General features: G+C 37.9%; 2 protein-coding genes across 2 annotated transcripts; both read right to left on the reverse strand.

Annotated features, from left to right (window-relative positions):
- Positions 1 to 2: 2 nt before the first annotated feature.
- On the reverse strand, positions 3 to 11,698 carry LOC141842949 (uncharacterized). The gene is made up of 14 exons (XM_074730944.1): positions 11,622 to 11,698; positions 10,807 to 10,903; positions 10,616 to 10,670; positions 9,327 to 9,415; positions 8,999 to 9,023; positions 6,051 to 6,089; positions 5,082 to 5,199; positions 4,570 to 4,721; positions 4,043 to 4,409; positions 3,832 to 3,932; positions 2,709 to 2,907; positions 1,896 to 2,633; positions 1,720 to 1,794; positions 3 to 580 (listed from the first exon to the last, which is right to left on the reverse strand). The coding sequence occupies exons 2-14, from the start codon at positions 10,882 to 10,884 to the stop codon at positions 223 to 225; spliced, it is 2,394 nt and encodes a 797-aa protein (XP_074587045.1). The 5' UTR covers positions 10,885 to 10,903; positions 11,622 to 11,698; the 3' UTR covers positions 3 to 222.
- A 6,640-nt stretch (positions 11,699 to 18,338) lies between these two features.
- Positions 18,339 to 20,361, reverse strand: LOC141842833 (uncharacterized). Its single transcript, XM_074730825.1, has 3 exons — positions 19,769 to 20,361; positions 18,786 to 18,909; positions 18,339 to 18,722 (listed from the first exon to the last, which is right to left on the reverse strand). Exons 1-3 carry the CDS (start codon positions 20,359 to 20,361, stop codon positions 18,405 to 18,407), a joined length of 1,035 nt encoding a protein of 344 aa, XP_074586926.1. The 3' UTR covers positions 18,339 to 18,404.
- Between the last annotated feature and the right edge of the window lie 26 nt (positions 20,362 to 20,387).

Consider the following 20,387-nt stretch of genomic DNA (forward strand, 5'->3'; position numbering starts at 1 on the left):
CATATCAGAAATGTAGAACCATAAAAATGAGGGTACAGTGACCAAATCTACATATTACAGAAGTTGAGGAATAAGCATACAAGAAACTTGTCCAGAATCCAGGTCCTAAACATGGAAACACAATAAAATTAGCAGTAAACAACTGAGCAATAAGTGATGCTCTTGAACCCCACAAGGGATGGTGTCTGAGCTTAAGAACTTGTATGAATCTCAGTTTTTGTTCTATTTCGGGTCGGAGTCGGGGGAGGCATCGCCGTATGAAACCAACCTTTTGCCATCAGAACTGCTGGGAGGTGAGCTCGACTGGTCCTTGCCGACAGGCTTTGGGGAGGGAGTCTCTGGAGAAGACTGAGACCGAGACCGAGACCGAGACCGAGACTCTGATTTGGACTTGGACCTGGACCTTGATCCGGATGGGCTTTGGCTTCGTGAAACTGACCTATGTTTCCCAGAGCGAATGCTATCTCGGGCTGGTGAACGGCTGCGAGCTGGGCTGATGCTGTAACCACCTCTTTTTCGAGCACGGTAGCCGACAGGGCTGCGGGATACGCTTCGAGAACGGCTCCTCCGACTTCTGTACCTGAGTACATGATACAAGAGCCGCTAAATTCAAAATCAAAAGAAAGGAGCAGTAGACAGCATGAAGCTTAACTAAATGATTAACATAACCTAATAACAGTGACACTTTGGCAGCCCATCTTTTTGTCTCAATAGTCTTTTCAATGGCATGTTTCGATCCTCTTCCCCATTACTTAGAAAAAATAAGCCACCGGTCCAAGTATAAGATACTATCATTACCGCCTGGACAATTAGAGATCCAATCCGTAATCGCAACGACCCAATTGCAAGAGCGGAGCTCTACCAACTGAGCTATATCCCCCAGACAAGTGGAGTATGCATGAAAGAATCAAGACACTTTACAAGACACTCTTATTTTACCTGGCACAGCTGGGCCAGAGGAATAAGGAGTACTGGGTTCAAGAAAGCGATGGAAAGGACAAGATACTCAAAGAAAGAGGTGCCCAATTCCTATAAGTAATTGTTCAGGACTAAGGAAAAGAGGGGAAAGGATGGGAGCTACAGAGATTAAGTTAACTGCTATGGTCCGAGAAATGAATTCATTATAACTATGTTTCTCGGGCTTACTCTACAGAATGCTAATCCCTCTTTTTGTGCTACTCCTACAGGAAGAAGAGTCGAGTGAAGTGTTCTCTCTCAACCTCTCGCTTCTAAAGGCTGCCCTCTCTCAGCTTCTTTTGGTCCAGCCTACTACGAGGATCCCCTATCCCGTATGGAAGTCTAGGCCATGTGGAACCTTTTAATTATTTGCTATAATAACTCAAGCGACGACTTATCACCTCTGTCCACTTAAGTTCACCAATAGCCTCACCTTATTTTTCTTCACCTCGCCCAACTAGCTCAACTACCATCACTCCATCGTTCACCAAAACAACCCAAGCTCAAACATCATTCTGCTCAGCTGAGTTGGGTCTACCTTATTTGACCAATACCCACATTTGTTAGACTACATCAGCCTCGACCTTCAACCCGGCCAAAGTCAACTCACCTTGGCCCAGACCTAACCAATTTCCCCAACTGATATTTGATACTTGAGAAACAAATGAATCATGTCCAAGAATTTGTTAGCATATTGCACTGGATCATTTCATTTTGAAAAGTAGAATCTATAGCACACTAATATTTAAAAAGTGATGATACCTTGTAGTTCTTCCTCTAGGGCTCCTATAACGTCTAGGAGGAGATCGGTTGTGGTAGTGTCTGTAGCTTGAATACCTGCAAAGGTAAATAGGTTTACAAATGACAAACAAATAACCATCAAAGGGAACAATAAGCGTAAAAGTAACAGAGAATCAATTGGCATGATGTCACACTACCTATCTCGATCATTTCTTCCACCAAAACGATGTAATCTAATTGGAGAACGATCAGGAGATGGAGTTCTGTATCTCCTAGCAAAAGAGTATTGCTGACTGAAACCTCTGCCCCTTCTAACCCGTTTAGGAGAACCCTCGGGGGAAACACTTCTCGACAAGCTCCTGCGACGATTGGATGCCGGTGAGCGAACAGGACTCCCCTGGCTCCTGCTGCTTCTTCGTGTCCGGGTCTGTACAGGGCTTCGACTTCTACTGATAGACCTTGCAGGGCTGCGGCCTACACTTCTCCTAGCCTTCACCGGACTCCTGCTACTGCTTCTGTGCTGCAGCAACTTTCCTGAGTTTCGACTGGTGCTGCTTTGTTTTTCCTGTGTCCGACTTCTGTTCAAGCTTATTCGAATAGGAGACCTTCCTGGGTTCCCGCTTGGATTTATCTGCTGTGTAGACCTTACTGGGCTTCTACTTGCACTTCTGCTTCTGCTCTGATCAGCTGGAATTTTGTTGGCAGTTCGACTTCCATCAATTTTTTGTATAGATGGACTTCTGCTTATGCTTTTCTGTGGTGAGCTTCTACTTGTGCTTCTTTGAGTTATACGGATAGGACTTCCACTAAGATCTCTCCTGGGAGGGCTCCGGCTCACTGATCTTCTGGAGCTCAGACTTTGGCTTTGACTAGGGCTTCTTGGACTTATACTCATACTCTTGGTCCTAGACCGATTTGGGCTCGTGGTTGCCCTTCTGCCCAAGGACCAATAGAACACCAGTTCAGTATAAGAAAACTATATAAAAGTTTATTCAATAGTAATTAGAGACCTAGATTTCTTTGAAAGATCTTCTGAACCCGCAAGCTGATCCATATCGTTATCAGACTTCAATTCAGTAATACCATTGCTCTGGAGCTCTCCATTTTCTTTTTGGAACTTGGCCATTTCTCTATGAGGTTTCTCTGGTATAACTCCTTCGTCATCAGCAGTGGTGTCTCTCTTGACAAGCAAGGGTGCTTGTTTACCATCTGGCATCAAACAGAAAGCAAGGAAAATAAATATTATTTGAAAAGTGAAATTCAAGATAGCATCATCAATCCATATCAGTCCCAACTATTTGAAGTTAGATGTACTCTATGTCAAATGATATTCATCTCTTAAATTTCTTGAATTGTGTTTACTAGCCTTTTTCTTTGATCTTCCTCTTCCCCTCATGTTAATTGGCTCAATGGATCTTATCCCTCCATTCTTCCATTGAACTATATGCAAGTTTAAAATAATGTATACAAAATAACGGCTAGACTGCTACTTGCAGCTGTAACTGTGGTTTATCAACCTCCATCTAAGGCTTTGGCAAATTGTAGTGTTATCTTGAGTATTGCAAAAGAAGATAAAAGAGGCCAAAGCGAGTCACAGTTCCTTTGCAAAAGAAGATAACAAGATTGAAGCCAGTCAGCTCCTTTACTGAAGCAAATCATCTTTTCTCAATATGCTGAGGATGATGACAGAAGTAGCATGTGAACTTAGGTTGTCAGGACTGATTTTTTGAGCAAGGATAAAGTTGTATACAAGTTTATGGTCCTTTAGGAATTGACCTTCCAGTAGAAATAGGTTCTTTGCATCCATGCACAATGCCAAAAGAAAAGAACTTCCAAACAATATGCTAAATGAAGGCCAGAACAGTGAGTCAGAAGAATGGTTTCACTGTACCCTAAGAATTTCTGCTTTGTTGGACCTTCTCGAGACAATACAAAGTTATACGTCCATATAAAATTAGACTATTCAACAATTTTTAAAACAAAACCAAGAAACGCATTGCGTGCCCTTGTTCACATCTTTTTCTTATAAATGAGGTCCTTTGTTTCTTTTCCCCCTTTTTTGATGTTGTCTTAATCAGCAACAAGATATACTTAAGTACCCAAAAATTCTGAAATTAAAGAAACTAGACTAACCAGACTCATGTGAAGAGATCTTGGGCTTGACCACATGACCCTTATGATCTCTGTGGTCATCACTGTTTCCACTCCCTGTTTCAGATTCATTCTCCAATTTCCTTGAAAATAATAAGAATAACTTGATTACTTTTATAATTAAAAGAAACAAAATGATTTAAAATTATTTTACAAAAGATGTGTAAGGATCAGTTTGTGCAGGATTACCCACCTTTTGTGCTTGCGCCTTTGTTTCCTCTCATGCCTTCTGCGTCGTTTTTCCTGCTTTCTATCCCTTTTTCTTTTCCCACGCTTGTGCTTGCCTACTCTAGAATGTTTCTTCCTTCTGTATCGTGCATCATTACTTGAGCTACTGATATTGGACGTAGACGATGTGTAAGAATCAGAATCACTATCGGTGTCTGAGGATTCAGTGTCTGTCTCAGAAAAGCTATCAGATTCAGATGAATAATATCTTTTTCGCTTTCTCTTCCTTTTCCCTTTAGAAGATTTTTTGTGTTGTCCCTGCTCCAATTCTTCGTGATTATGGTCTGAAGAGGCATCCTTAAATTGTTTTGATTTGGTGTTTTTCTTCTTGTCTGACCATAAGAGCATACAGATAATCAGATTATGGAACAAAAAAAGCGACCCAGCAATTTGATTTGCTGTTCCACATCCAATAAACAAAAACATAAGATTTTAGCTAAAAAATATTGAAGCAAGTTAAAATAAATGATGGTTGAACAACAAAATGAGTACCATTTTCATGCATTACTGCTACATTCTCCTTAAGCTCTCCACAGTTGACAATCTTCACAGGAACAACTGGTCTATCACCATCAACGTCAACATTCTCCATCTTCCTCAAGGTCTCATGACCAGAAATGAGCTTTCCAAAAACAACATGTTTCCTGACAGAATGTTTCGCCAAAGAATAAGAAAAGGAACATATGCAACTACATTGGCAGGACAGATTCCTCGAGCATAGCAAAATAGGATGCTATCTGCAACATTCTTACGACTTTGCTCATGATGGTTATGCAGTTTAGAACAACTAGTAACCAACATGATCTGAAATCTAAAAGGTGATTAGCAAATAAGGTTCTCAAGTTCCATACATCAAAAGCTTTAGTTGGAACTGAAGCTGCAAAAGTGCAGGCTAATATGGCTGACTACTAGAATAGATAAAAGGCATGTTATACTAAGAGCATTGAACAACTAAAAGCGTGAGTGCCAGAGAAACAAAATTAACAAATAACTTAAAAACTAACCCATCAAGATGAGTAGCCGCCTTGAATGTAATAAAAAACTGAGAGCCATTAGTGTCCCTTCCAGCATTTGCCATCGACAAAAGACCAGGACTATCATGCTTTAGAATAAAATTTTCATCTGGGAAGCATCAAGAAAATTCTATGAAGATGATAATGACAATTGTAAATGCTCATGTCTGCACGTAGAATCAGGAACTTCTATGTATTATAAAAGAATTTATTTGGATTAAACAAGGAGTTTGAGCCAGATAATGTATATGTGGGAATACATAATTTGACATAGAATTGATATTCAAGATTTTATTGAGTATAAAAATCATACACGCTTTTTAAAGTTAAAATAGGTAGTTACAAATTTAAAAATCCTAGAACAATGAGCCAATCAAGCATTATATACGTAAACTAGCAACTGATAATTTTAATAATTTAACATGCCTGAGATTCAGATTGATTATTAGTTTTTTTTTTTTTGAAAGAGTAATGGCAATATATAGAAAAAGAAAGTGTTACCACTAAGGTAGACAATAATTATTCAGTAACAAGAAAATCACAACCAAACTTCAATAAGAGTTGCAGATTGTATTGAGATTTTCATTATATAATTAGCTCACTATGCAGTGCACATCAGAGCAAACACAATTACAAATGCTCAACAAGGCAGCAATCATTGAACAACACCAAGCTGATAATCCAGAACCAATTTATAATTCTTTGGGATCAGAGCATCTCTAAGGATTTGTGTGAATAATAATGATTTTGGAAAAAGTTGACTAGGATGATAAGTGAATAAGCATAAACAAACATGCAATTATGTGTTTGAGGAATAAACATGAGAGCAGTGATAGAGAAAAACTTTCTGCTTTTTAACGAGGTAGATGGAACATGAAAACTGTATTGACAATGGAATAAACAGTTCTCAAAAACATATGTAGGCCAGAGACAAAATAAGCATGCCCAAGCACATGTCACCTGCAAATTTGCCACCATATATGCTCTCACCGCCAGTTCCTGAAAACAATGGATGTGTTACTGGTCAATGCATTAGATTCACAAAGTCAACATGGTAAAACAAGATATTAAACCAACCTCAACAATTTAGTTTATGTATTGAATGCAATGAGCAAGAGAAACAAAGGCGCAAGGGAAAAAAACAGTTGCTTGCAGGCTTAGACACCTAAAATCGAATCTCCAAGTAAAATTTGGGAAGATCATTTGGTCAAGTTTGACACTACCACGTGTGAGCAAGGACTCACAAAAAGAAGAAAGAAAAAACATACTGTTATACCTACACTTGAGATGTTGGCAAGGGATAAAATCATTTTCACACTTTCACTGGTTTGTACAAATTTAATCACCTTCTTACCTTCTGCACTAATGCTAGAAGGTATGACGAAGTCTACACAATGCATGATGCATCTTAAATGAGCAAACGGACAAGGAGAATTTTTGTGATTAGCAAGTTAGTGGCAGAATGTCATTAGAATCAGAATTTGCTGCAGTCGGAACTATTCAGGGAATTTGGATGACACAAATTCTTAGCAAAAGATACAGAAAAGCAGCACAAACAAAAGAACAGCAGATAACAAAAATATGTAATCTGACAAAAACAAAACAAGAAAAGTGTTAGAGTGCAGAATAACAACTTTATCAGCTGATTTCTGCATAAATTCTTGATGCTGCAAGCACATAACAGCATAACCAAAGCAGATTAAAAAAATTTGAAGAATAAATTAGAAAAAATGAAAATAATTATAATGCCAATTAGAGGCTAGTGTATTTTCCTTATGTAGAAAATTTGTGTATCTTTGTGTCCACATTGTTGTCGAATCAAGTCTATAAAAAAAGTTTAAAGTCCTATAACTTTTTCATCTTTGAATTTCATACAATTTCAAGTTCATCTTTCTGGGTGAAGGAGTTGATTACCTTGTTCACCCGTTGTGCTATATCAATTAGTATTGGAAACGAGATCCTGCTAAAGTTGTATACTTCACTCTCCATTGTTCTGTTGCAATGATTCCCTCACCAAGCATCCCACTTCCTCCATCACCTCCCGCACCATCCACCATCATCCCTTCTACTGCTACTGTTTGCCTAACCCACCACTGCTAGGTCTTCAATGTTGCTGATGTTCCACTGCCACGAGCTCTTCTCCTGACCCACTACTACCAACTTCCCTATCATTGTCATGAACCCCTACAACATGCCCCTGGTACATCACTGCTCCGTTGCGTCAACATGCCTTTCCTGCAGCAAAATGCGTGCATGTGTCACCGTCTCTAACCTTATGTTGCCTGCAATAGGTCGTCGCCTCCTCGACCTCAAATGTGTGAGCCCAATACTGCTCCTTTCCTATTACATCCAAGTTCGATCGCACTTCCCTTAGTGCCAATGTTGGCATCAACCCTCCCTTCTGCGTCAACACTAACACCAATGAAGCTACATCACATCGTCGTTGATCAGACATTTGTCTTGTTCCAATGGTCACCACATCTTGATTTGCTCTAGCCAATAGAAGACCCTTCTCCAGCCTCTCTAAACTTTCAAAGTCGGTGCACACAACATCAAACTAAATATGACATTTTTGCATTCTGCTTCATAAGTTTTGTAAATTTTATTTTTTAGTCCAAAAAAAGTTTATTACTGTTATAAACAATAACAAACAAACAGAAAAGAAAAAAAATAGAAAAAAAATTATTGGATTTCATTTGATGCACCACAAGATTCAACCAGCACATGGACTTCATAGTGCAAATTCCACAACAAAAAAGCTCACACTAACACTAACATCATTCCTCTTCTTGAAAATTACTATTCAAATTTATTATTGTTAATTTCTCTGCATTGCTTGTTTACCTAAACACTATACTTATTGCTGCCAATTTCATCTTTATTTCTTAGTTACCTTATCTAATTTCCTAAGCACTAAACCTGAAATTCATAGGTAGAACTTCCTACCAATCCTTGGTAAGATCCCAATCTTGCTACGTTGAACACAATAGCTCTAAATGTTAAGGCTAGATTTACTTGGATAGATAACTAGGAAGGGGAAGGGAAGGATAGGGTGAATAACAAAAAGATGTATATGAATGTTTCAGGATCCATGTGCAATTTGTAACTCTTCCATTCTTTCCCTCTATTTTCCAAGCCTAAAATTGAAATATTATAATTGCTTAAATACAGGAAGTGTTTCCACTTGGTAATAAAATGGAACACAGCACGTAAATAAGTGGTGTGCAACTGGAAAAAAAAACTGTGGGTACCATATAAAGAGAAAAATGATACCAAAAGCTTGAGAAAATTAGACGAAAAATTAAGTAGAAACCTTCTTATACAACCATGTGCTTCCTTAAATGCCAAAGAATGTGATCCAAAGGACAACATGAAGGACATGCTGGAGAACAACTCTACTGACTTCTAGACATTCAGCCTTGTTCCTTTTTCTTTATGAATTCCAGCAACCCAATTTTAATATTACACTAATAATAATAGAGCATCTGAATGGTAACTACCAAAGAGAAAGTAATGATAAAGGCTAAATCTGAGAGCCAAGCAAAAGGTGTCAAATTACAAGTAGAATAAAAGACAATAACCAGTGCACTCATGAGCATGCTTAAAACCATCTAGATAAACTGCCAAACACGCAAAAATAGTTAACAAAAACAGATTTTATTAAACGGATTAAAACTATTTCACAAAGTTGCAGTTTTCCACCACATATGAAGCAGACTAACAGGTCAATCTAATCTTAAGATATATAATTATTGAAGGAACGTCCAGATTCTTAGACAAATAAAATGTTGAATATGCAGCAATGAGAATAAGAAATTGCACATGTTCTATAGCGAGATTCTATCCTAGAATCATAACTAGAGTGATAATTAAAATAAAGAATTTTAAAAAAACTGTAGAAAGCATACCATCACGTCTTGAAAAGTCGCCACCCTGCCAAATTAATTATCATGTCAATCGCCACTTTGACTTATAACAAAACACAAAAGATCGGTTGAACAGAGTCAGATGAAAAATATATTTCAGTGGTAAGACACAACAAAATACAACCTCATAAAAAATATGACAAGAAAAGCAGTCGTGACCATCTGCCCTGTATCCTACAGCTTAAACAAGCAAAAACGACAAGAAAAAAAGCTATCACATCTAACTTGAAGCAACAAGAGAACTGAAGGCAACCAGCATCAGCAATAATAAAAGACAACTGTGTAAATCCCATAAAAAATAAGAACATACTTGTGCCATAAAGCCCCTAATGATGCGATGAAAAATTGAACCCTTGTAATGCAAAGGCTTCCTGGTATTAGGCCCATATCCCATTTCACCTGTAAAGAACAATTCATCAAGCAATTAATGCGGAAGAAGTTGAACAAACTGAGATATTATGTAACAATGGTTCAGAAAGAGAACCTTTTTTATCTAATAATTCATGTAATGCAGCACCAGCAAAAATTATTCAGAACCAGGAAAAAAAATTGCATCCAATGATATATTATCTAACAATCGTTCAGCATGTAATCACATTGATGACTCAACAAAGGTAAAGTGAAATGAAGAATATTAGCACTAAAAAAGATGGCAAATATTTCTTCCCTTACACTTTAAAATCTGAAGGAAAAAAAAATCAAACTCCCATGAAAGTACAGATTCATCTTACTGCATTATACAGAAGGGCGGAAAACAGAGAGGATGTATTTCCAGCTTATAAGGAAACAGGTCATCAACTAGCTTATCCAAGTAGTCAACAGACATCACAAAGGAAAGAACAATGTCACAGTTATACAAGGGTCATACCAAACTGCTTTCTTAATTTCATTAATAGAACAGTCATCTACCCAGTTAAAAACAGTATAAAAATAGATATGAAGCAACAAGCTTGTCAAACATATGAGTTAGGAGTAAGCAGAACTTCACCAGAATTACTTAAATAGCACAATGTATGATTCACTGATCAGTTGCATTATCACAGGAGTCCCACAACTTGGAATCAAAGCCATCGTGAGTGACACTTGTCTAGAACCAGCACACATGGCTGCTCATGCGAATGGGCACTTACATATTCCGATGATTAGAAAAGGGAGGGAAAAAAAGGCATTGTGTTTGCATTGTTAGACTTCAAGTTTGGACAAGGAACCTCCAAATTTTAACAAATGATATATGGTATAAACTTTTTGGCTAGATTTACTCAACACTAACAAGATTTTTGCTGCCTTGGCATAAATTTCAAAGGCAAATCATACAGTCTCTACTATTTCCATGCATGGTTTGATACAGGATAGGAGTGTGCGTTTGGAGGAAAAAACGCCCAAGCTAAAACCACGAAACATCTACGTGACCATATAGGTGCATCCACATTCATGTCCATAGATCATTAACTTTAGATTTCTCAGAGTACAAACTTCAAGCCGAATAATTTTCAGTCTCTATCCTCCACATAAGTGTAAACAAAAAGGTCTCGTGAGTGGATAAAAACTAGTACTAATAGTGACATGGCGAAAATTAGTAGCCTTGGCAAACTTAGTTACCTGTGCAGAGTGCTCGAAAATTTTCAGCTGTTTTAGGGGCAATGTCAGCAAAAAGCTGCCAAAAAAGCAACTTGTCAACCCTCTAACAACATATGAATTGATATGAAGAAAGCTACCTACTTAGACTAAGTAAGGAATCAGAAACTCAAACGAAATATTTTAGATTAATAGAGGAACAATAAATCCAATACCACAAACACCATTCTCGGAGTTGCTTCTGCATTGATCTCTATGTCTAGGAAAACAATAGGGTTGTTCTTTTTTCCCATTTTTCTTGCTTGCCTTCACCTATCCAAGCAAGCAACGAAATTTGTTTGGTCAGCATCATTTAGAAGGCAATTTAACACAAAACAGAATTCCCTACATCAAAGAGTGCCCTCTAAAAACTCATGGGAGGCACATAAAAAAAAAATCAAACATGCAAAATAAAATAAATGGGCGTATGAGAAAGAGAGCTCATAGCAAAAAAACAAAAAACAAAAACGCAGTGTGAATAGTTCATTTGGTGTTGCATATCCACAGTAAGCCAAAGACCAACCTTACAGTTACCAATAAATGACAACTGGAAGAACAATGATTTCGCTAATACTACGCTGCAACAATCATGGCACAAAGCATTGCATATCCACAGTGAGGCAAAGTCCAACCTTACACTCCCTAATAAATCGACCAACGGAAGGACAGTGATTTCGCTTATGCTAACCCATAACGACGTTGGCACAAATTATATGTGTCTGTTCCACCAAGGATGAGGCGGAAAACAAAAATACAAAAAAAAAGAAGACGACCCGGCAGATTGATCCTCCAAACAACGAGCAAAGCATTCAAGACGAAATCAACCGATTACACAGGCAAAATCCTTAGACAGCTATGACAGGATACTAAAACTGTACTTTTGGTGCGCAAGAGGAATCTACGAAGACGCGCTCGACAAAAATTTATGGATGCCCCAAAGTCCAAGATGGAAACAGATCGACTCGACAGCGTAAAGCCCTAAATTTGTTACCTTCGGAGCGAGAAGGAGGCTGAGATCAGCCGCCGCAGATGTCAGAGCGGCGAGCGTCAACCTAATGGAGAGCTTCGCGAGCTCTTAAAAGAGAAATTTCATTTTACACCCTCGATAATTCCGATATTGCACGGTGCTCCTAGGGTTTTATTTCGGATAACCTTCAAATTCTAATACCTTTTTTTGCAAAGAATCTATTTTAATAGATAATATCAATTATTTGAGCCAATTTAGTATGACAAAATAATATTTTTATTTTATTTATCTAAATGATGTTTCATTATAATGACGTCATATGTAATTATTTATATTTTAAATTAAATAGATAAGTCAAGCATATTCTTTTTCTTAATCAAGCATTGGACAAGACAATTTCATCTTAACGAAAACGAGCCTTACTTTTTTCCTTGATCGGGGGTGGAATCGATCCGAGCCGAATTGTAAGAGACTTGAGCTTGACTCAGTTTATTTTTCTTTAAGCGCGAGTTTGATTTGAACTTTAAATTTAAAACTTAAATTCTGTTCGTAATGAAATTAAATAATTAACGAATGATTCAAACTCGATTCGAAAATAACTCGTTTAAAAGTTATACGAATTTAATTTGAGCTCGACTCGTTAACCTATACTATTTATAATTCGAGCTCGACTAGTCAATTAGTTACATCTCGACCAACTAGTCAACTTCGACTAGTTGATTTTAAGGACAAAAAAAAAGACTACAAAGCAAATAAGAATTTTTTATATTGGATTTCTTGTTACTACAACTCTTGCTTGTTGCAAGCTTATATTTCATTCATATTTATAGGATTTTGGATGACATGAAAAATAACAAGACATTAAATACATTAACCAATGAATTCATGAAGACGTACAACGAATCTATGAAGAGGTACTTGAGATGAAATTAGACTTTACTTCTAGTAGAAGAGAAATAAATTTATAATTTGATTCTTTAATTTAGTTTAATCTAACAATCTATTGTATATAGCATAGTATTTGTCATCATAATTTGATTTAATAGTTTTAAATTTTCATACTTAATTGATGCTCTATCATGACTATGAAAATTTTAAACTTTTTTGGGCATGGTGATTTCTCACATATCAAATACAAGTAAAGAAATAACCCGATAAAATATCAAATTTAATAGTTTTGCCCTCAATATTTAGCGCAATTGGTTCTCATATGATAGAGTTGCTACAATGAATAAGGATTGATTCACGAGGATTTCATCACCTTAAAAGCCCTCCCACTTGGGGTCTATTTGTATAGATGATTTACCTGTTTGTATCTGAATGTGAAGCCGACGATACAGACCATTAGGATGAGCGAAATAATCTTTTGTTGTAATAATTGTCTATTTCATGAAGTACTTCACATAAATAGATCACAAATGACTAAATGCATCAGTTCTAAAACAATGTCACTACTATTGATATTTATTTTTCTTACAATTTTTTATGCAAAATCTAACAAATTAAGGAAATCAATCATTTCTTGCAATACAAATATTTCATTTCATTAATATGAAATGTGACCTGAACACTTATTCTATATCATTTATGAATTCTTATTAGTTAATTCGTGTTTAATATCAAGATTAATTGTAACTTGTATGCATATTTTCATTGTCATTTAAGTTATTAATGTCCAATTTATAAAGATTTTCTATTAAAGAATCAATACAAGTATAAAATCAAATTCCTATAAAATAAAAGTATCTTCTAAACCCAAATATAAATTAGTTTTAAAATTAAGCCTAATCATCTTATTACGATTTAATATAGTGTATTTTTTACCATCAGTCGAACTTTTTAATATAGTTTTTTTTAGTTGCACTAGATATTCAATTTACATCGACTAATTCTAAAGTAACCAATTCGATTCTACGTAAATTTTTCATCGACCATCAGAGTAAATCGAAAAACGCACACAACAAGTGGTCTATCAGTCTAGCGTTCTTAGGTCAATTGTCCATTAAAAAAATCCATCATTTAATTCGTCGAAGCTAGGACTCGTTCCTTAACTATCTAAAAAATTGAGAAGACATCCTATTTTACACCATTGCCCAGGAAACAATCCTTATAGTGCCACTTATTAAATTCAGATTTGACCTGTGTTAAATCCGGATTTTATAACTGCCACAATACAGACTTATCTTGTTCAACAATATTTACACTGTAACAATTATGAAATTATAGTTGCTACAACATAAACTTACTCTACGCTTACAGTTGGTTGATGAGATTAAATGGCAGAACATAATAATATTAAATAGTATATTAGAGGACAGTTGTAGCATTTTAAGGCTGCGTTTGGAAATGCGGGACAGGACATAAATACAGAGACAGTGTTAGATTTTTTTGTCTCTGTCCCCATTTGATTTTGAGAGACAGATACAAAAATTAAATTTTTGTCTCCGTCTCTGTCGCTATGCAGTCCAAATTTGTGTCCATCCTAAAACTGGAGACACCGTAACTTGCACGGGACAGAGGAATTAAATTTCCATTTTACCCACAAAACTCTCGGTCTTGCACCACAACTTCATTGCTTCACGCAGAGCCGTTCGCACCCTCCACCGCCGCCGTTCGCACCCTCCACCGCCGCCGTCAAAGGAAGGTGCAGCTGTCAAAGGTACCTTCCGCCGTTCACAGGAAGTCACGCTCGTGTACCCGTCAAAGGCACCTTCCGCCTCTCTTCGTATAGGGTTAGGAAGGGTAATTTAGTCTTTTAAGTGAGAGATTTTGTTCTTGTATTTTGTATTACCAAACATGAGACAGATACAATTTATATTCTGTCACTGTCTCTACTGTCTTCTGTATTTTTGTATTTCTGTCACTGTCTCTCATGTCTCTCATTTCCAAACGCAGCCTAAGAAAACTTACGGGTGGAGCGTCATTTTGATTAAAAATAAAAAACACGTCCCTTGATTTTTTATCCAATTCAAATCCATGCACTTCAACACTATGATAATATATATTTTTATCTATTTTGAAGCTCGTATTTTTTTTTAGCTAGCACGGTATTCCTATTGGTCTATTCAAATAGGTCACTTTCTCAAACTTGTTACTCAGTAGAGAGAAAATATCCTATAATACATTATAATTGAATCTCGATTCCAAGATACCTAAGATCTGTACTAAAGATAACCATTGATTTTTGTTACACAAAACATAGCTTTTAAAGTTCGTGTTATTTTTGTAAAAGGTGGAATCTGTTATCCAATGGTTTACACGATCAATTTTATGATCATCTGTAAGAAAGTAAATCGAGAAGTTGGTCATCAAAAGTTTGTATTGTTGAACATGTGAATGTTGCTGTGATCAATATAAATTGAGGATGATATAAATGAAAACAAATAAAAGCTCATAATTAATTAATCCCTAAATATATAATAAGATATTTAATACAATATTGATATTTATTTTTTTGAAAAATTATGAAGTTGGTTAAATAGCAACTGCTAAATTCATCCCACTATTTATCAGAAGAGAAATGATAGAGAGCAGGAAAGTATAGCAGGAAACATAGCAGGAATGATGTGGCGGTCCACGTGTGTCATGCCACGTGGACTGCCACGTGGGTTTTCGATTTTCTCTCCCCCTTCCCCTAAAATCCCGAAATCGAAACCTCTTCCGCCATTTCCCTCCTTCGGCGAAAACGCAAACCCTAACCTCGTCCCTTCCTCCTCCTCCTTCGCGCCGTCTCTTCCTCCTCCTCCTTCGCCAGAAGCCGTCTCTTCCTCCTCCTTCGCCAGAGGCCGTCTCTTCCTCCTCCTCCTCCCCCGCTCCCGAAATCCCGTCCCGAAACCCTTTCCCTCTTCGCCGAAACCCTTTCCCTCCTTCGCCGAAAACGCCCGCGCCGCTCCCTCCTCCTCCGAGCCTTTGCCTCTTCCTCCTCCGCGCCGAAAGTCCTTCGCCTCTTCCTCCTCCGACCGCCGAACGAAATCCCCGCCGCCTCTTTTTCCTCCTCCGACCGCCGAACCAAAGCCCTGTCGCCTTCTGCCGCCTCCTTCTTCCTCCTCCTCTTTCGGCGAAAACCCCTTTCCCTCCTTCGGCGAAAACGCAAACCCTAACCCTCTTCTCCGCGCCGCCTCCTCTTCTGCGCCTTTTCCTTCTCTTCTCTGCGCTATGTTTCCTGCTACTCTTTACTGCTCTCTATCATTTCTGTTTGCCTAAACAGCAAGTGAAAGACGCGATTTTTGGTCTCAGACTTTCTTCCCCCATCACCCTTCATCGTTCGTCCAGGATTAGGGTTTTCTGACTGCGGTGGCAGTCCTGGCGGAGCACACGGAGTTCACCGGCAACTTCAACAGCATCACCGCCGAGTGCCTGCAGAGGCTCCCTTCCAGCAACAACAAGTTTACCTCGTCAAGGACGGATACAGTGAGCTCCCTGGTCCCGATATAGATTATGTCAATTTTTGTGCTTGGTTATCATTCCTTACTGCTTTGGTCAAATTCAGCAATTCTACTTGCTAGTAATCCACAAGGAAGGAGGAGAATCTGTTCCTTCGATTTGGAATTTACGGAGTTCAATGAATTGCTAGTTTTGAATGAATTTACCAAGTACGATACAATCTTGTCTGATTCACATGATATGTTCCTATTATGAACGCAATTATTAATTTAGTGCTAAATTGAACAACTATGTTGTTACTTGGCAGTGTATATTAGACACTAAATGACCTCTCTTATTATATATACATACACTAAGGTTGCATCTTGCCTTCCTTTGTATAAAAAATGATAATTTTTAATCATTGTCTGTTTTATTTCTGATTGCTACTCTTTTATAAACTCTGGCTTGGGGTATTATCTTTAAAATGTAAAGGTAGCTTCTTTATCTATGCATCTTAAGCTTAAGTTCTGTTGGTTGAAAATTAGGAAAAAAAGAGCCCCAATATTTGTCTGTATTTTAGTACAGTATTTTCTGATCATGATTGAGAGTAAATTTTGGGCAGGAAAGATAAATTTTAGTACTCTTTTATCTATGATTTGAGTGTATGTGAAAGATAAATTTTGGGCAGGAATGTCAACAAGTCAAAGAAGTGAGAGTATGAGAAGTTGCATTTTTTTTTTTACTCAAATGCTTCATATTCATGCAGCACCAGGGAAGAATAGGTTAAGCTTGGAGGAACCTTAAATAACAAACTTCAAAAGCTTCTGGGAAATTGTCAATTTCTTTCTGAATTAAGCACAAAAAACATGTCGATTTCCTCCATTGTTTGTCCTGTTACAAGTAGGCATCTGTCCATTTTCTATTGTCAGTAACAATCCTCCAAAGAAATGCATGATTTCTTATCAATTGTTTAGATCTTCACATGTTACAAGTTTTTTATTGTGCTGAAGGATTTGACATCTGTATTTAGGTCTATGAGGATCGAGTGGAGTGCTTCAGAAATGAGAAAGGAGAAATTGTCTGTGAAGGACTGGATGAAGGACCGCGGTTCAATCGACCAGCTTCATCAGAAAAAGGATACAGATCTTCTTCCTTTTTGCAGATTAGAGAGCTTTAGATCCACAGCTTCAATCGACCAGCTTTAGATTCTTTTTGCTTAACAATCTTAGCTTTTGAACAAGAAAATTAATGGCATTTAAGTATTTGGTTGTGTATGATGAACTTGTTTCTTGTGAGGACAGAAATAACTGCAGGGACCAACTTTTGTTTGAGACTCTAATTGTTTGAGACTCTTTGGTTTTCTCCTACATATTTTTTCAGTTCTTCATGTTGGTTGTGCAGTTTTTGCCATGTTTCTTGTACTGAAACAGTGCCTGGAGAATTCTGATCACATCTCTTGGGAACTGACTGAATGGAGAAATTAGCCTGGCTGCATTCATCCATAACTTGATATCCACTGCATGAAAGCTCTTGAATCCCAGTATCAGAATCACCAAGCCCCTCATCGAGCTCATATAAGTTGCTGATGGGGCATAAGTTCCTGTTGGTTATTGTAGATGGTGAATTCAGTGGACTTATTATGATTTAGATTATTATTTTGTTCTGGTGAAGCATGGATGGGCTGAACCAAATCAAAGTGTACCACTTATGTTGTGAGCAGATACTACCACTGACATGGTATCCTCAACACTTGTTGACCTCAGAAACAGATAGAAAACAAGAATCTGGAACACATGAGACATCCTGTAATTTGAATGTGTCACAAAGATGTAAAGCAGATGCTGTGTAGCACCACTGTTGAGAAAATACTGACATCCATTGTATTGAGAAATAAATGACTTAGCTGAAAGAATGGTTAGGAATCTGCAATCAGTGTAAGCAACGGATAAACCAACTGTATGGTTAGGAATCTGAATAATAAAGCGTTGAAAATCAATATTTTTCGGATACAAAGGCATAGTGCCGGTGTTGTAAGAATTCATATTTTAAAAAACTGAGAAATAGACAATAAGATAAGAAGGTTAAAAGAGGAATCATAAGTGCAAAAAGAAAATTCCTTGTTTCAATCATGAAGAAACACTCAAGCAGATAGAAAAAGCATTAAGCATGATTCCAGTTTCTATAAAGCCAACCACTAGAAAGCCAATCCTACTGCATTACAAGAGTTAACAAATATCACACACACTAGAAAGCCAACCAATCTCTGTGCAAATGCAACACCATTATAAACTTCGAACAGAGGTCTAATATGACAATTTAAGCATCAAAAGTAATACAACTTAAGCATTTATAGCTTTCCAAGCATACTTTGCCACTTTTAATGTTCCAAGCAAAAACAATTATAACTCCAACTACAAGTTTGTGAAATACAATAAATTAAATTCAGTTATATTCATCTGAATAGAAAGCTACACGTGTGACAATCCACATTATCAAACACATCATCACCACAAATAGTTGTCGATTTCTTTTCTTTGTTTTATCCAAATCAAAGAGTAACTTGCAATTTTGGATCTTCAACTCCTTCATGGTATCCTCTACACTTTTGGTGTTAGCCTCTAACTCCTTCATTACATTCTCTGCAATTTTAGCATCATCCTCCAATTTGGTTATTCTTCTTAGCAATCCTGGTATTACTTGTGTTGATCTACTACACATCTCATCATCAACCCATGTCCAGAAACCACATCCCCCTTCATTCTGCAATTCCATGTCCATATTTTACACATAAAAAATTAACAAATAATGTTAACTTTTTCCTACCTCAAATAGTGAGCATATAGCAAATCTCCTTCCTGGGTTATCAACAGTCCACGAGGTGATGATTTTCGCCGTTAGTCCACATCTGCATTTCGGTGTATTAGTGTAGTACTTAGGCATTTTTAACCTGCAAGGACAAACATACTTTATAAATTACAAACTCCAAACACCACTAAAAAATTTAAACTTCAACAATATATGAATCAATTTGCATCATCACAATATTAACATACAAGAATGAGATTAAACAAAAATCAGGCTACCAACCAAGTTCAAACCTAGCGTTAGCTCTAGGTGCCTAATGATGTTGGCAAAAATGATTTAATTCTGAAACTTGAGTTAAACTAGTCAAGGGATGAGAGGCAAACTGCAACTTCCAGAATACAATTTGTGTCAAACTAGTCAAGGGTGAGACTAACAGCCAGACCTAAATTTCCAGAATATAACATAGGATTCTGCTGAGATTTTCTAGACAATCAACAAATCAGATAGTAAACCTTGAAAATAGATGGTGAATAATGTGCTCAAGTTAGCTTGCTGCTAAAATGGGAGATCAATGAAGGTAGCATTAAGGATTCCATGGATATCTGAAAAATCCTAACGACCACTTATACGTTTGTAGCATATCTAGATGCAAGTTTCCCTGTTAAGTGAAGGCGTTCGTCCTCCTCAGCTCACTGTTCATCGATCCATTGCTCGCTTGCTTCAGCTCTGCAGCAAGGAACCTGAAGAAACTCTTTTACATTTGCCAGTAAAGAATTCAAGGATTGCGATTGAGTAAACAAAGAGGCAAGCTGGTAGCTAGATGAGTGCTCCTGAAAGGCGAGCTTAAAATTGGATTTGGCTTTTAATGTTTTATACGAGCTTAAAATGAAGGTGATAATTAATTTTCTTTTATTTGATTTAAATTGATTTATCAAATTCTGAATTGTCGATCCCACACTTAGAAACATATATAAGAAGCGTCTCCATATTCATACCCATACCTGTCGGCAAGATCGGTAGACAAAATCCCGCGCAGAGGCCGATCGGACGAGGACGAAGAGGCAGGTCGCGTTCGAGGAGGCGGCGGGAGGCGACAGGGGTTTGGTTCGGCGGTTGGAGGAGAAAAGAGGCGGCGGAAGGCGACAGGGCTTTGGTTCGGCGGTCGGAGGAGGAAAAAGAGGCGGCGGGGATTTCGTTCGGCGGTCGGAGGAGGAAGAGGCGAAGGACTTTCGGCGCGGAGGAGGAAGAGGCAAAGGCGTTCGTCGGAGGAGGAGGGAGCGGCGCGGGCGTTTTCGGCGAAGGAGGGAAAGGGTTTCGGCGAAGAGGGAAAGGGTTTCGGGACGGGATTTCGGGAGCGGGGGAGGAGGAGGAGGAAGAGACGGCCTCTGGCGAAGGAGGAGGAAGAGACGGCTTCTGGCGAAGGAGGAGGAGGAAGAGACGGCGCGAAGGAGGAGGAGGAAGAGACGAGGTTAGGGTTTGCGTTTTCGCCGAAGGAGGGAAATGGCGGAAGAGGTTTCGATTTCGGGATTTTAGGGGAAGGGGGAGAGAAAATCGAAAACCCACGTGGCATGACACACGTGGACCGCCACGTCATTCCTGCTATGTTTCCTGCTACACTTT

The sequence above is a fragment of the Curcuma longa genome, chromosome 12 (assembly GCF_044706935.1).
Source record: "Curcuma longa cultivar G26 ecotype Majalengka, Jawa Barat chromosome 12, ITB_CL_G26_1.1, whole genome shotgun sequence".
NCBI classification, from domain to species: Eukaryota; Viridiplantae; Streptophyta; class Magnoliopsida; order Zingiberales; family Zingiberaceae; genus Curcuma; species Curcuma longa.